At 37.0% G+C, this 18155-nt stretch overlaps 1 protein-coding gene and 1 long non-coding RNA gene across 3 annotated transcripts in view; both read left to right on the top strand.

Annotated features, from left to right (window-relative positions):
- The window catches only part of GPC5 (glypican 5), a 595392-nt gene that overhangs the window by 189698 nt on the left and 387539 nt on the right, over window positions 1–18155 (top strand). The window contains exon 6 of the mRNA XM_066176349.1: window positions 6494–6614. Within this exon, the coding sequence (XP_066032446.1) occupies window positions 6494–6614 (121 nt within the window). The remainder of the gene's footprint in view (window positions 1–6493; window positions 6615–18155) is intronic.
- On the top strand, window positions 418–1587 carry LOC136285317 (uncharacterized). 2 transcript variants are annotated; one of them, XR_010719420.1, is made up of 4 exons: window positions 418–531; window positions 775–812; window positions 937–1001; window positions 1249–1587. It is a non-coding gene; the product is annotated as an uncharacterized lncRNA (long non-coding RNA). The 2 variants fall into 2 exon arrangements; XR_010719421.1 differs by lacking the exon at window positions 775–812.

Raw genomic sequence — 18155 nt, forward strand, 5'->3', positions numbered from 1 at the left:
ATTTTAAAATGAGTTCCCTAGCATTTCATTGCTTACTTCTAGCAGTCAAATGAAAACCAGCATTATATCATTTACACCAAATTGGTTTCAAATGCAGAAATTTAGATGAATGGAGAGAGACTTCTCCGTTGTTACCAGATGAGGAGTTTGTGGTTGTTTTCTGTTTACTGTCATGGAGATAACTCTAATGCAGCAAGATCTCGTTTGAGATGAAATATCACAAATGAAGATGACAATCTTAGGGCCACAAAGTGATTTACAAAACGAGCTTTGTCAGGCAGTTTCTCTGTACAGCTGCAGCAGCTATGGCCCCACCAAACGTCCTACACCTGTGTGATTACCTGACGAACACCAGCATTTCAGGGATAAGGCAATGTACCCCAGTGTAAGCCTTTCACAACCAGAGCAGTTGTCTGAATTTCATGACCCTGTAACTTGACAACTTAATGCAGAGATTCCTGAGTAGCTCTTGATCGTGGCAGTTGACCCAAGCACTGAAAAGCACAGGAATCACACAGAATCATAATCAAGGTTGGAAGAGACCTTTAAGATCATCTAGTCCCACCATCAAACTAGCAGCATTATCACCATAAACTGTATCCCCCAGTGACACATCTAGATTCCTCTCAAACGCTTCCAGAGGTGATGACTCCACCACCTCCCTGGGCAGCTTAATCCAATGCCTGACCACTCTTTCAGTGATTTGGTTTTTTAAATATCTAATCTGATCCTCTCTTAGCACATCTTAAGGCCATTTTCTCTTGCTCACTTCAGGTGTGGCAGAAGAAACTCTCACTGCAGCCTCCTTTCAGGTAGTTGTAGAGAGCAATGAGGTTCCCTCCAAGTCTCCTCCAGACTAAACAAACCCAGTTTCCCCAGCAGCTACTTCTAGGATGGGTTTTCTAGACTCTTCATAACCCTTGCTGCCCTTTTCAGGAGATGTTCCAGCAGCTCAATGTCCTTATAGACGTGACCACCCAAAACTGAACATAGGATTTGAGGTGAGGACTCACCGGTACAGAGTAAAGAGGGAAAATCAGTGCTTGGCCACCTGAGAACACGCTGGCTGGTGTTCAAGTATGCATCAACCAGCACCCCCAAGTTCCTTTCTGCTGATCAGCTCTCAAGCCACTCTTCCTTGAGCCTGTGGTTCTGCATGAGGTTGCTGTGAACCAAGTGCAGGACTCAGCACCTGGCCTGGCTGAACCTCATGCCATTTTCCTCAGCACATTGTTTGAATCTTTCCAGATCTCTCTGTGGAGGCTTCCTACCCTTCAGAAGATCAACACTCTAACCTCATTTGGTGTCATCTGTGAACTGACTGAGGCTGTATTTGAGCTGCTTCTCCAAACCATCAATAAAGATGTTCAACAGGATGGACCCCAATACTGATTCCTGGGGAACACCACTGGTGATCAGAAGAAGGCAGTGACAGGTGGTGGTGGTAGCAGTTGAAAGAGATATATCAGGATGGGGTGACCAGCTAAACTTGCTAAAGTGTAAAATATCACCGGGTCTCTTGGGAGAGGCTTGACTGCCTGCGCACTTAGGGATGTTCTGGACAATAGCTTTTCTGTCATAGTACACCTTTTGTTACTTTAATCTCCAACTTGAAACATGGTCAAAGTGCCTAAAAGTAGCTCAAAAAGGAAAATCATAATCAGTTGTTGACTATAAATATGATATAGTAGTTGTCATCACAAGATAATACAGATTATTTTGTGCTGGAGGATATACATGAACAGATCTTCCTGAAGCACCACATCCAAAATGGCTGAATCATACAAGAATTCATGTATTTATTACTTCTAATAGCTTTTCCAACTGCATGTACCAAGAAATTGGTGATAGCAAATAAAGCATGATTTTCTCTTTTATCAGACATCTTGAGAGAATCAAAAGTAAACCCCACCAAGTGTATTCATAAATACAATAGAGAGTAATAGGTAATTTATATGAATATTCATATATTGAGCTCAGAAAATAGGCACCTTGTTATTCATCACTTTAAAACATGTTTCTAGAATACAAATATATTGGTTCTTGGGTTTTTTTCCTAATGCTGATGAAAATGAATAGTACTTGGGGACCAAGTCTGCCTATTAAAGTGATGTGATACATTACCATTCTTGTACAGAAATGAGCACAGATGGCGAGTCTATTATTTCTCTAGCAAGAAATTAGTCTTTCTTTTTTTTTTTCCCCAGGATTCAAATCCGAGCAACACTTGGTTAAGTTCGACTACCTCAGTGGGGATCCTTAAAATATTTTTCCTATTACTTGTACATTAGGAGTTAGAGAAACAGAAAGTGATTAATGCCATATTAAAACTTTAAAATGAATGAAGTCTCTCAAACCAAGAGTCTGAGATTTTTATATTTCCCCCCACCTCCAAATAAAAGGAAACAAATTTTGCATGCAAATGTGAGTCTACAGGGATGAAGTTTTGTGTACCATGCTCAGATTCCCAATAGCCTGTTTAGCTTTGACAGATCATTTCATTTACATTAGAATATTTGAAGATGTTAGATTTATGGACATTTTTTAATTAAACACAGTTATGTGGAGTATGAAACAACAACTTATAAGTAATTTATAATTTTTGTAGGTAAAAGATACCATTTCAAGCAGACAAAGGGTAGATTAAACAAAAATACGTTGGCTTTCATAATCTTAGTTTTATGATAAGAATCAGTAAAGCAGTATTTCCTAAGGTTTTGTCACTGCCTTATTCCATACCTGAAGAAAGAAAAAAGGTTTTCAGTCTGCCTTTTGACTTGTCAGAGCATATAATTACAACAAACTCAAAGTTAAATGAGAGTTTTTAATGCCATTTGGTCAAAGCCAGATCACCTTGCAGTGAAAGCAAATTTAATATCAGTTACAATTTCCAAAACAAGAAAAATGCAAATATATATATTAATTTACTTCAGTACATTGAGTGTACTCATATTTGGGCATTCATTACACTGTTTCTACCACTTCTTCCTCCTCACACTCTTCCCCTGCTCCAGCATGTAATCTATCTCATGGGAATCAGTTGTCCATTAACTTCTCTAGAGTGGGTCCTTCTTACAGGCTGCAGTTCTTCACAAACTGCTCCAGCATGGGTCTTTTCCACAGGGTGGAGTACATCAGGAACAGGCTGCTCCAGTGTGGGTCCTTGCAAGGGTCACCTGCCGGCAAACCTGCTCCAGCATCGATCCTCTCTCCGTGGGTCTGCGGGGCTTCTTTCTCTCGTATTCTCAATTAATCCTGTCACCTCCTCTTGCTCAGCAGTTTTTTCTCCATTTTAAATCTGTTGTCACAGGAGTACTACCACTATCACCGATGGGCTTGGCCAGCGGTGGATCTGTCTTGGAGCTGGCTTGCATTGGCTCTGCTGGACATGGGGAAAGCATCTGGCATCTTGTCCCAGAAGCCACTCCTGCAGCCTCCCTTGGGCTTTGCTTTTGCCAGCAAACCAAATACATTTGGGGCAAAATATTCTTCCAAATCAAATTCCACTTGAGCAAATCTTAATTTTTGAAATTCAGCTCTTCATTTTCTATGTGTGATGGTAACTCCGTGTATTTTCGTGGGAGAGAACACACATCCACATCCTGGAGGAACAATTTCAAGACCCATGTCTTGGAATACAAAATTATAAACTCTCAAATGAGTGAAAATTTCACAAAGTTTGAATAATAACACATCACTTCAAAAGTGTAAGGATTTTTTGAGAGAAATGTCAACTCCTGTCAAGAGACAAGGTGGGAATGTGGTAACTATGTAGTAAATTTGATGAACCAGAAAACTTTGGAATGTGTAGTGATTATACTAATACTGGGTCCAAAGAGTTGGTATATAAGGATTGGCATTTTCTCTATTGGCATAAACTTGTATGTTAATTGGTATCTTCTGGAGCCTGTAACAGACAAAAAATCAGGAGAATGGGATGAAATATGTCAGTTTTAACAGAAAAAGGGTTTGAAGAGTTTTGGGGGCAGTCAGTGTATTTGTGAAGGTGTTGGGTGGAGGTGTACTGTTCTGTTTGGAAATGTTGTGGATGATAAGGAAGTCTTCAGGCAGCAGAGAGCAGGGAAAATAACAAATCCTGTAAGCCCCAGAAAGGATCATGCCAGCTGTTGGTGAGAGAAAGGTCAGTAGTGAGAAAGATGGTGGAAAGGTGCTAAACAGCTCAGAGGAAATAAGAAAAAGTAGTATCAAGGTTGTTACTACCAGTTCCAATTGATCCAGGTATTTGTTCAATGCAAATGGACTTAAAGATGTGGTGCTATCAAGCACTAGTGTGCCACTTGTCACTGTTTCAATGCACATCACCTCTGCTTTAGCTTCTTACCCTTCCCCACTTGAAACTGAGAAAAGGTGATAAAGAATATAGAGAATCTTGACTCTGAAGAGGTTGGGGAAATGTTTGAAACTCTTAATATCAGGTCCACTCACAAGACAGCATTACTTTCCCAGCTACTTTCTCTTGTGAAAGAAGGGAGTCAGACCTACAGCAAATACCAGCTGTGCAAGACTTCTGAATTCCTTGTAGAAATTGCTGAAAAAGAAACGATAGTCAGTCTTGAATGAGTCATTGCCAAATAATTCCCAGGTGAGTTAAACTAATAAAATGGTAGTCTAGTGAAGTTTCAGCTTCTGCATGATTTATTTCTTCCTGGATGGTTAGAGAAATGAGTATCATTGAATTAAAGAAAGAGAAAGGGTATTCTTTTTCACAGTTATGCAATTCACAGGCAAATGTGCAATAGTTGGGTTTGCAGCATTTGAAAAAAAGGTGTTAATTGAAGAATTCTGAGTGACAGAAAGTGAGAAGACAGATTTTGCATGCTGTGAAACAGAGACCATTGGATAGAAAGGATAGACATAACCTTCAGGATTTTTTATAGTGTTATGGTGTGAAGAGAAATTTTGGTGTTGCATTAAACTAGTATGTTGAGTTAAACCAGTTGGTTTTTTTGGTCACTGCAACATTGTTCATCTGGAATTAATTCCTTATTTCTTTATATATTTTGTTTTATACAAATGACTGCCAAATTTTTTTTTAATGTTTTTATGTTTAATTCTATTTTTTTCACACTTAGAATTACCAGAAGATTTGTTGACCCAGCCCAAACTGCTGCATTAAGCAATGGCCCAAGACTAGCAGGCAGACTGAGGATTTGTGCACACCCCTATACACCCTTTTCCCAATCACTTAAACTGGCAAATGGCTCCATTGTTACAAGACAGCACAAAAAGCTGTCTGTTGTAAATGAAAACAACACCTTTTCAAGAATATGAGCCATTCATTTATTTAGTGTGTCCTTCCTCAGGAATATCCTCAGTCTTATTTAGGGTGATATTTAAGTAAAGATCAAGGACAAAATATTGTTGTTATGTGGCAACCTTGTATTACTGAACTGCATTCATTGTTCAGCATATATGCAAGCTTTTCTGCAGAGCTAAAAGGATCTGTAATGTTTTTCATACAAGAAATTCTGCAAAATTTGAAGGTGCTGCATTGTCTGCACTTAAATGTGGATCTAACAGGCAGAAATTAGACATTTCTTTACTCTGATAAGGCTATTTCCTTTCTTTTTCTTACAGCATAACAGCTGGCAAAATACTTTTGAGACAGAGACATATCGGGCTATCCTCTTGTAGAGTACGCTGAAAAAGTATAGCATACGGAGAGTATTTGCATAATGTACAATATCTGTGATGAGAAGGTAGATATTCAGTTTTTCTTGCATAACTTGAGTATTACAAGTGGTACGGCAAGTTGAATGAAGAATTGCTTCTTAATAAGCTACAGAATCCTGCTTGGTGGTTAGTTTATTTACTGTATTTTGAATTTTGATGTATTATAAACAATCTTCTACTTAAGCAGTTCTTTTTTGAATCAGCTTATATCTGTTGTTTACTTCATCTTTTTATTTATCTTTATACCAAGTACATTTTGGCCTGCTCTTATATAATTTATGTAATGCTAAATAATTTATTCACAATGTGGCTGTTTTCTTTCAATAAATACTCTGTCTGCACATGCACTCACAAAAACACTAGAAAACTTCAGGTTTATTTCTGAACACATAGCATGTATGGAATCTAGAGTTTGTTTTAAAAACCTGGAATGTCACACATTTAGGCAATCATCATGTTGTTGAATCTAGCAAAGTCAAAATGGAGCACAGTATTTTTGCACACACACAAAAAGACATGCAGAGGGCTGAATGTTTCATGCCACTAAATGTAGATAACTTTCCTTATTAAAGTTTGCAGAAAAATTAAAGTGATAATAAATAACAGAACTTTGTGGAATGTAGAAATTATATTTTGTTGTATTTCTTTTTTGTGAAAAATATGTGCAAAAAGTATATGTAATTCGTCTCATTAAAGAGGTATTCTGGTGCCATGAGAGATAATACAAACTAGAAGATGACTCTTGGGGAGCAGAGTAAGTTACTAAACCATTTTTATGTGTGTTTCTGTTTTAAACTAGCTATACGCACCATGTGGTTGGCAGTGGAATCAAAGCTCAGTCTGCAAATCCGGAAGTACAGGTGAAGGGAACAGATCCTGTAATAAGTCAAATTATTGACAAGCTGAAACATGTTATTCAGGTAAGATGCTTTTTCCTATGGACACAGTATAGTTCTAACTACCACTCTAGTAATGAAAGTATTAATTTACTGCACCATGAAGGTTAATTCAAGTTTCTGCTGAGTGCACATCCCCAGAAAAACACTAGTTGCTCTCTGTCTCACTTCAGTTATAAAAAATTATTTAGTTAAAAGGCTTGCATATGGCAGATAAGTGTAGGAAGTGAGGCTCTGGCAGCTGGGCCATCTGTACCTGCAAACTACCACAGCTCGACATTGCAGTGGGCATGCAGTAGCAGAGACAGTATGATTTAGGGATGTTAACTGGGTGCATGTGTTTGAATAACAATAAAACATAACTTCCCTCTTCCCTCTTCACTAAATCTGGGTTCTTTCTTAACCTATATTGCTGCGAGGTTTTTTGTTTAGATGTCAGATAGAAAAACTAGGAGGTTTGAGTGAAAATCACATGCCTGCCAAACTAGTTGGTGTTTGTTACCTTATATACATATCTGTGAGTTAATAAATTTAAGGCTTACAAAGAAGTCAATTCCAATATGGTTCTATACAATCATAATATTGTAATAAGTTTATGGGATTACAGGTATCTCTGGTTACATGCCACATTTCTATGCACAGAAAGCCCAAACCAGAGGACAAAAATGTAATTCTGTTGAAGGCAAGAGTTATTTTGCCAACAGGTCTGTATTTCAGTTTTAAAGTACAAATTTTGTACTGATCTGAGGGCTCAGTGACCAGACAGGTTCTACAGGTATTTCTTGTCAGTGGCCCATTTAACCCAGTATCCTCTCCTCTGCAGTGGTAAAAGGAGAGGCTACTTAGGGAGACCGTGAAGCTTCTCACTTTTATTGTCTCCCCTTCTCTGCCCCATTCCCCAAACAAGAGAATTAAAGATATTAAATGTCTTCTCCTTGCCGAGTGCATTTAGATGCATCTAAGGACTTGCTTTAATTCTGTTTTTACATCTTTTTGACAGCTTTTAAATACAGTTTCCCACATGGTTTCTGGACTTGAAATATTACTGATAGCTTCACAGTAAACCCTCTCGGTTCTTACATCTCTAATTGTGAACAATAACTCTTCTCTGACAACAAAACAAAGAATGATGAAATATAAAAAAGAAAAAAAAAAAACCAGAAGAATTTTATTTTCATCAGTAGTGTTGTTTTCTGGGAGAAGTGGCATTAGTTTTGAGGTTCAAAGGCAATCATTATTCTTTCCTTCTTAAAAGAAGTATCTTTTTTATCCCTCCAGCTTCAGCATCATGCTTTTGTCTCTCTTCTTTATTAAAATGGCATCTACAATGGTGGGAAAATCAATGCAATTTTCCCTACAAGAAATGCCATGATTTAATTAATAACTACAAAATACTATACAAAGATAAACTTTGCAAATATTACTTGGTAAGTTCCAAGGTCTTTCATCTATCAGGAATGCTTTCTGCCTTTTATATTAAAACTGTCTCTATAGTTTATTGTGTTGGTTTCCTCCGGAGACTTGAAGTTGTGTTGTTTTCTCCTTGAGTGAGTACCTAAAAGAGTGGAATAGAATATTTCCATTATAAAGTATTTCATTTTGAGAGCTCACTTGCCCTTGTCCCTAAAGACTTGAGTGGATCTTGGGGAAAAGGACATATAATTTACATACTGAAATGCTTACTAACCTCCAAGTATATTTTCTTTCTGTGGGATAGTTTCTTTCCTTGTAGCTCTAAGTATGAAAATAGGGTCAAGGGATAAAGAGAGCATCAAAGTCCTTAGAGACCTGACATATAACTGCTTTTCCCCAGGAAAAAAAAAAAAAAAAAGGGGGGGGGGTGCTGAAGAAGCTGCAGAAATGCTTTCTTCTTCACCATTTACTGCTTGGGAACGGAAGATGAGGAGTGTAAATTAGAGATTCAAATACAAAAGATCACCTTTTTGTCCTGTGTGATATGAAAAAAGATGAATCACATATTAAGCTTACAATGGGCAGAAAATGAGGGGAGCTTAATGGATTGTGGTGATGCCTCAGAGACAGACAGTGATACTTTAACCTAACACGCTATCCAAGCTGTATTACTGAACTTTAAATTTTAAATAGCTACCTTATGAGGAACAAAACATACTGTTTTTCAAAACTAATCATCCCTGAAATTTACAAAACTAATCGTCCCCAAAATTTACAAAACTATGTGCTTTAATTCATCTTTAGGGTGAAAATAGCAAAAGGGCAGATATTTTTGAGATCTCTTCTGTTCATATTTAATGTTAACTTAGGAAAACAGATCAAGACCATTCTGCCCTGCATACAGAAAAGGACAGATTTCTTAGCGTCTCCTCTATTTTTTTCATGTTGGATGTACAAAGACATAAAAATCCCAAGCAAAGAAATAGCTTTAAAATATGTAAATATGCAATGCTTAAACTCTGTTTTCCAAGTTCTCTCCTGTTAAAAACTTTAAACCCCTGAAACAGAGCCCTGTTGCATAAGTGACAGTATCTCTTTTCAGCAGGCTGTGATTTCTGGGCAGTTCGCCTTTGTGAGAGACTCACAGTAATCCTCCTTTTTCTGTAAATAGTGGATTTACCAAAAAATCAATAGAAATTTTTGATTCTGTTGGACCCCGACAGCTGTAATCTGTGCCCTGGACTCTGCAGGCTCGTATTCACAACAAAAAAGTACAGTTAGAGGAACTGATATGAACTCTGCTGAGCCAGTCAGTGCTGAATATGGCTTGAAAAAGTCACCTTCTTCTGTAAAACTCCTTACTTGTGCAGACTGGTGTTTTGGAGCGTTTTAAATGGTGGACTCTTCTTCATTCACTTACCTTCATAGCAGGCAAATTACGAGTTCAGTGCATGTCATTTTATGTACTGCAAACTGCAGCTATCACTCTAATAGTTAATCAGGATAAGCCAAATCAGTTTTATATGGCATAAATAGAATAGGGAATTATTTTCCTCTCTTCCCCAATAATTTAAAATCATGATTAATTCATCATTCCTACAAGTACAAACACTAAGGTTATGAAGTAAGTGTGATATTTTGGAGCTGTGATTACAGGCAATTGGACTTGGTCTTTTATGTGTGTTTCTTCTTTCAGAAGACAATCTCAAAAAGATACTGCTTTTGAAAGTAGTAGACATTACTTGGAGTTTGTATTTACAGGTTAAATAAAGTCTTCCTCATTTTAAGAAATCTTGCCATAGCTGAAGATACTACTATGTCTCACTGTCTAAATTAGCCAGGCCAAATCTCCCCCTGGAGATCTCCAGAGGCACCTACCATTAGTGACTATACTGGAAATTTAAATGCTTCTATCAGGATAAATTATTTCCAGTTTCCAGGTGCAGCAAAAGGCATGTCTGAACTTATTTGGAAAAGATCCCATCTTGCACTGCTCTACCACTAGAGTGCTAGCTGATATGCATAAAATAATATTTACCTTCTCCACAAAGGGCTGCACGCTGTCCCTAATGGAACTGATGCTTACATTACTTAAAGGGGTAAATGCCAGTACTTCATATGACGTTAAGTGCTGGTGACAGTCTAATTTTTCCTTTACTACTTGTCATTATTATTACATGGTGAGCACTCTCTTTCACCATGCTGCCATTTGCCTATTTACCTATCTCAAAAAGGTTGCAAAAATAGTGAGATGAGACTTTGTTTTGACACTGATTTTGCATGCTAACAACTAAATTTTCCATCTGCATTTTTTTAAAGTTTTTATCAATGTACCACAGCACAGTCAAGTTAATATGTGTTTTTCTAAGAGCTGTTCAAGTATGGATTGGAAATGGAGATGAAATATATTACCGGAATCCTCACCTGCTCATACTAAGAACCATGTTTTGAAAATATTCATACACAAGGTGTGGCACTTGCAGTTGTGCCTACTTACTGTGGTGTTACGATAACCACCTAATAGCTAAAACTCCTCTGCCTCTTAAACTAGTGCCAATGGCTGTATAAATATCACAAAATAAACATTTTGATGACTTTTTAAATGACTGAAATGCAATTCTTTCTCATGGAATGAGGGAATTCTCAAGAGTACAGCATTAGACAGATAAGTAGTTTGACACACTCTTTGGTAACATGCTCTTGGAGACCCACTTTCTAAACTTTTCTTTCCCTTTCTCTTCTTAAATGCTTTTTGTTGATATAGCATAACCTGCAGTTTGTACCTTTCAATAATGGATGAGTGGGAAGCAAAATTTCAGTGCACGTAATGCAGCAGCCATTCAACTTTCACTGGTATTAGAATTGCTCTCAGCTGTGTTTGCTCCTAAACTACCTATTTATTTTTGTTGCAAGAGGAAAGACTTCCTCACAAGTTTGTTTTGTATTTCATATTATAAATGCATATCTAAATGTTAATTTTGCCTTAGATTTTGTTTTTACTGTTTTTTTTTTAACAGTTTTTGGTTTCATCCAAAGTTAGAACAAACATGCAGGTAAAGAATTGCTCAGTATTTTGATTGTGTTGGTTTTTATTTTCTTGGCACTGTTTTTTTTTTTTTTGTTTTTGTTTTTTGGGTTTTTTTATTATTTTATTTCTGGAAGTAGTGCAATGCTACTGTCTTTTTGAAATCAAACCCTTAGACAAATTCTGATTTTGGCAAGGCATGATAGTAGAATACTAGTGATGTAGGGATATCAGGATATTCCTACTTGACAAAGAGGTCGTTTTTGTATTTGTTGTGTGAGCTGTTCCAGTCTTTTATCCCCTCTCTGGAAAGCTGCCTCTGACTGCTGGCTGGTGCCAACAATAAGTGCTTGATTATTACCACCGCATGTAAAATATTGGCAGAATTCCTGTAAAAATACTAAGCAGCTTGAAATGAGGTGGGAAATTGTTTTCTGAGTTTTGTACTCTTCCCTTTTGAAATATACTTCAACTTCCAGCCTCAAAGGTACATAAAACAGTGCAGGATTGCTGATGCTTTTGTATCACTTGAGAATGAAAATGTTTTCTTCACAGTTCTGTGATGATAATGAAGGTATAAACCCTTTTTGTTGCTCACAAATGTGGTCTTTCTCTATTTGTAAGTCAAGCACTAAACATTATATGAACATTCTGACCTGGCTGTGTCTTGGAAAATTATGTGTTAACTAAAACCTACATATGGTTTACAGGTAAAAGGCAAAAAAAAAAGTGATTAGGAGGGTATGCAGTTTAGCTGATGCATCTCCCACTGCTGGGATGCTTAGGAGGTAAATTGAGAAAAACAGTCACCAGTCACATAGTCCTTCTGATCAGTAATTTAATTAAAACACCAGTAATTGTTTCCCTAGCTTACTTTTTTATTCACTAACTAGATTACCAGAGTTATTAAGGGCTAATAAAAGTCCTGTTCATTTAGAACAAATGATTTTTTGAAGTATCTTTTTAAATAGGATTTATGCTGAAATGAAGAGTGAACATTGCACAGAGCTTTCTGAAAATGTTTGCTGTTCAAATTTGTATAAAAATCTTAATAATAGGCTAATAAAAAATCCTTAACATTTGATTTTTTGTTGTTTTTCTCCTTGCATTTCTTATAAAGCCTTTCACAGTGAAAAAATATATTTATTGATGCAGCAGGGATTTACTGTCAATTCTTATCCATTTTGTGAAGAAAACAGTGGCAGAGAAAATAAAACAGCCTTTTCTAGCTGCTTAGGTGGATAGTGACACCAACTGAAGTATTCATTATGGTGCAGATCCTATCTACAAAAGTCTATTTTGCACCTATATTGTTTGCTGTTATAGCTGGTAAAAATTGCTTGTGTTAGGTTTTTTAACAAAACAGGACCATTGTTCTACCTTCTTGTTTATAAGTAAAATATTAAGGGAAGGAGAGTTTTGAGATTTTGGAAGAGCCTGGGGTAGCTCCACCTGCTCCTCATAGAGACCACCACACCCTGTACACTGTTATAATGAGTACTTCTGAAATCAATATTCTTATTTCATTAATAATAGAGGAATATTCTCAACCTGGCGTGCTTGGAACAACATATTTGGTAAAAAGGGAAGGGAAATGTAGAGCGTTATCAAAGAGAGCTTTAAAAGACTTAAGCAGGTATCAACTCTCTAGTCAGAAGTGAAAATCAAATAGTGGCTCTGACTTAGGCAATCTGACACATATCACAAAGCCTTCCCAGAGTTACCTTAATTGATAGCCTCTTAAGAGCAGAAAGCAGCTAGAGAGAATACTATCACATCAGGATAGAAAGTATCAACAAAAATTTGAGAAGCCTCTTACTGTTCCTGTTAGTACTAATTAATAACAGATGTAATCTGTCAACATCTCAGTAACATTAAGAAAATACTTTGTATTCAAGCAAATGCATTTAAAAGGTAAAAGAAGAGTGGGAGAGTAACTGGAGTTAACAGTAAGTGCCATAAGATGTGCCATCTTGTAGTGGTCTCTTCAATACCAAAGAAATTCCTGTGTGACCGGTTCCTCTAGGCTGATATACCAAGGGAATGGGACAGGATGGCTTTGCTATGTGTCCATCTGTGTGTTGGTGCTGGCTGAGTGCTGTGTCCCACCTTGGTTTGCTGGCTGTGGATTGTGTACAGGTGCAGAGAGTGTTCAAATATAGCAGCAGTTTGGAAAATGTTGATGGGAAAGCATTGCCTTTTGCCAGTCCAAGTGTCACAGCTGAGGAGAATGCTACTGGGGGGTTGAGCTTTGGGCTAGAAGACTTTTAAAGGTCCCTCCCAAGTCAAACTGTTTTGATTCTGTTGACTCCATGCCTATACTGTGTGAACTCACATGCTGTTAACACCAGGTAATGCACATGGGAAGAGCTGTCATAAATACTATGGATATGAAAAGATGTTGTCAACAATTATAAAACAGAAAGCACAGAGGAAACAGGCTTCTTCACTATTAGTGATCGTAAGACCATTTCTTAGAATACGTGCAACAGTCATTATGCAAAACTGTGACATCCAAAACAAAACAAGAACCACAGCAACAAAAATCAACTAAAAAAGCAGAAGCATTTCAATGGTTAACTGTTAAGGGGAAAAAGTTGCTGGTCGCAGACTTTCTGGCCTGAAAAGTAATGCATCCTTTTTGAGCATGTTGAATGTTTCCTATTTGAGACAGGCTATTTCCTTTTGGTCTCAGTCCTGGGAAATCCTCGGAGGCAGTGACCTGTGGAGAGCAATACAGAGCAAGTCATTTGCTGCAAGCATCATTATAATTTGTTCTCCTTGTCAGTTTGTAAAATAAGCAACGTGTTCTGTAGGCACAAGAAATATCAGTCTGGAAAGCAATCTGTTGCTCTAAAATCTTATAAACAGAAATCTCACGTCATCTATGAGTGCTGTGTGTTGTCTAAAGAGCTCATCTGCTCTCTGGAAGTTTTGGAAATTGTGGAAAGCAGCAGCATAGTGTGGAGCGTTCAACTGCTTTTGAACCCTGTGTGTCTGAAATCCATGTGGATAACACAAACCGTATTTGAAACTGTACTATGTAGTTTAAAGTCACAAATTTTGCTCAGCACAACCCTAGTTTTGTCTTCAGAGAGTCAGTCAGCAAGCAGTTGAGGAATCAGTACCAAAGGTGAAGTATTTAATTTGCATGAAGTCTCAGCAAAACTGTTCAGGACTATGGATTAAAAGGAAGTGTCAGAAACAAGATGTGCTGTGCATTTTTAAAAGCAGTTTTTATTTCAAGAGAGAATACAGAAAAATACAAATATATCCTGGCAGACCATGGTTATGTGCTAGCTTTGTGGGTGAGTTTCTTAGCTTCTCTCCAGAACAGAAATATTACACTGCTCTGTGTTTGACTGACTGATACATTTAAAAAACAAAAACCAGAAGAGGCCTGAGGAATATGCTGATTCTAAATTCCTTCTAAAACAAGCATATAATAAAAAATACATTCACAGAAGAAAACTTGTCAAGATAGAAAAAGTAATAACTTTGATAGTAACCTGATTGAATAGACGTTTATATATTTCCTTACAAGACAGGTTAGCTATTACTTTGGAAAAAATATTTTTCAAATTTCATCTTTAAAAAAACAAACCAACTGTTAATATACTTTATTAAACATAGTGCAGTCAAATTTAAATTCTTAAATACAATAATTTCTGTAAATGACTTTTCAAAACCTTACATCTTAAAAGCAATATTAACTTATTTGTTGGCTTAAAATCAGCATACTTATCATATCAGTTCCTTAATGTTGTGTTTTGGCCATTTTAAAGCTTGTCTGTGTCTGATAAGCTTCATCTTTAAGAGCAGAAAGAAGAAAGCTTTGAAGAAGATCTAAACATTCTGCTGCCAAATACCCACCCTAACGTGTTTGCAAAGCTCTATCCTTGTAGGTTATACTTTCTAGAGAAAATGGAGATACCGCTTTCCCATTCCTACTCTGGAACCGGTGATAGTTGTAGGAAGTGCTGTTCTGATAGCGGGACACCTCTGCTTCCTCTTTTTCCTGCACTTTTCTTTTTACTCTCAGTGAGTCATTCAGCTTGATCTAAGGACTTCCTCACTGCACTGATGTAAACAACTTTAGGATGAAAAAAAAACACCAAGAAATGAATTATTAATTGGATCTCTAAGAGAACTCTAAACCAATCCTGTATCCGTAAAATCCTAAACAAAATATACAACCCCAGTTCTTCATGTATGATAATGTTTTGATTAGAAACTTCTCTTCCTGTAACTTGCTTGTCACTTCAGTTGAGCAAAATCATTAAAAGCAATCACTATCCTTATCTAGTTCACTTATCATCTGATTACTGTATAAATCTTCTCAAAGGTTCACTTGTCCATAGTCCAGGCTATGCAAATGATGAAGAGAAATTTTGTGAGGACTAAAGGCTTTTGCTGATAGAAGTACTGTAAGCTAACTTTAGATAAAAGTGTTTTCCTTTGTTTTCTGCCTGTTAATGGGATGAATATTTGCAGTGAATACAGAGCTGTCCTATCCTTCTTCTATAGTCCTTTAAGTATTATTTTGCCAGGTCCAGTTTCCCCTTGTCAGCTTCTTATTTCTGTTTCCTGACCTTCCCCAGTTCCCCTTCCTCTTTCAAATAATCGCACGGTTTTCATCCCATTCCATAAAATATTTCCCTGTCATATTCACCATTTCTTTTGACAGGTATCTGACCTTCTGTGTTTTCTGATGGTAAACACAACAACGACGAAAACCCAGCTCAAAAGCAAGAATGTTGTTTCCCAGTCAGTCAGGACTATAACTGGAAAAATTAGTTTTAAATGTCTGAATTAGGGTCTTTCTGTTAGCTACTGACTAGTCATGTAGGAAAGCAGGAGAGAAGCATATTATGGCCTCTGTGAAAACTTCTGTCTTGATTGTGATGAAAGATGGGGAGGCATTTTTAAGTGTAAAAAAATTAAGTACTACGATAAAAAACACAGTGATAAGCTTGAAAGACGCTGCAAAATTCCAATTCTGTTACCTTGAACTGTAATTTCCTTCATAATGCAGCTGACTTGCCCTAACTCTGCCTTACAATAGAACTATTTACTCAGGTCTGTGTTAAATTTCTCAAGGCACACAGATCTGGGCAAACAAAAAACTCCAGCATAATATGTCAATAAATATAACAACATTACTTTTTAGTGAGAATATGCAAACTTTTCTAGCAGACCTGTACAACAGTAAGGCTTCTGTTTATAAAGCTATCCATCATTAATTTTATTTCTTCATCCCCTGATTTAACACCTGTGTCACTGTAGTGGTTTGAAAGCACAACAAATGAGAGGCTCCAAGTCAGAGATATAGTTTAATAGGAAGAAAGAAAAGAAAGTAAAATAAAATAGATGCAATAATACAAAAGACCACTGACAGAGTCAGAATACTACCTGAGCAGTCCAGATGAGGTGGTCTTCCTGAAGCAGTGATCCTGTAGAGAGGTCTGGTAGCTCTGTTCCTCTGAGAATCCGGTGGGTAAGGGCCCCCTGTACTGTCCCAAACCCCAGAGAATGCTTGGTTCCTCCTCCTGGGTGGAGCATCTCACAATGGGATGGTGAGTCATGCAGGGGGTCTTTGATGGCCCATTAAACAGAGATAACTCCCGGAGGGAGTTATCTATGAGTCATGGGCAAGGCATCTGATGGGCCATTAACAGAAGATAATGGCCCAGAGGGAGGGGGTCTGGGACAACACTGCCCCACCTGGATTCAACAGTTCATGAAGATGGTGATAAAATACTTGGTGCGCATCCTATACTACAACCCAGGACAATCATATACAGAAATGTAACAGCCTGCTTTCCAAGTAAGTCTTACACAGATTTTGAAGAAGCAGGTAGCATTATAAGCATGGAGCATGGCATTCAGTAGTTGCACGGAAGCACTTTGGGAAGTTTTTTTCATTTATTTAAATAATTTAATCCATTTCATCTGTTTTTTTTTTTTTTCCCACTTGCTGTTTGACTATTGTTCTCCTTTATTATTTTATTCATTAGAAGTCCTCCTCTATATCTCTGTGCCTCCATGCCACAGTTTAACACTACATACCTAGTACATATTTTCTCATAGGTGTCAGTTCTTCCCCATTCTTCTGTTTAAGAACTCTTTTACAACTTATTTGAAGCCTTGTTTGAAGTGCTAGCCATCTGGTTCCTTTACAGTTCAGCTGCAATTAGTTCCTCATGTAACAGCTCTCTTAATTTCTAGTGTCTACTGTTCTCAGTTAATCAGTTTTTTTTTCCTTGCACTTTTTCTTCAATTTTAGATTAATATTGTTCCTCTACTTCTGTTTTTGGAGCCATGTGAGATTCTGAAAGTATGTCAGTAAATGCTACTGTGGAGGGCTTGGTCTTCAATTTTCTTCCTAGCAGCTTAAATGTTGTCTCCAGAGATTTTTTGATTGGTTTTGTATAAATCTATATGATTGTGTGTTTTTTTAATAAATCTACATGTACCCTTAATACTTCTTCTTATTAAAAGATTATTGCATATCTACACAACTTTCAGGGTTCACCATAACTAGGTAAGGTACTGTGGTTTCTTTAGTTACTACATGTAATAAGAGTGCATTTGTTATTGCTTTTATTGCTTATACTACCATTCTGTGCAGATCCTTCAAGAAACCACTTGTTTGATTTTCTTTCAGCCCTTTTAAGGAAATCTTGTATGAGGAATGTGCTAAGATCAGAGTGTAAAGTTAGGATTTAGCTGGTGAAGTGTGGTGTATCCACATATTAGAACATACCATAATAATCAAGGAACAGACTTGTCTCCTTTTGCAATCCCAGGCCACTGGGTTGTGCAGATTTAAGTGTATTTTTCTGCTGGATAACCGTAATTAAACTGTGCAGGTGTTGCAAACACACACTTTTATTTTTGGTGTAAGTAAAATTAAATCTCATAAAATAGTCAGCTTGATATGTCTTGGGGGTTTATATGTGAAGAGGTTAACTCATAAAACATCAGTTTTAAGGGAATTGTTTTCATGCACATCAGTAAAAAGACGTGTATTTTCTTATCTAGGAGAAAATATCTTCAGTTAGAAAGTTTTGTGTGACAAAAGCTTATCAAGAAATCATCGTGTATGAAAACATTGCAAGTAATAA

Source organism: Chamaea fasciata, unplaced genomic scaffold (genome assembly GCF_029207755.1).
Source record: "Chamaea fasciata isolate MVZ Bird 193981 ecotype frontalis unplaced genomic scaffold, bChaFas1.0.hap1 SCAF_2, whole genome shotgun sequence".
Classification (NCBI taxonomy): domain Eukaryota; kingdom Metazoa; phylum Chordata; class Aves; order Passeriformes; family Sylviidae; genus Chamaea; species Chamaea fasciata.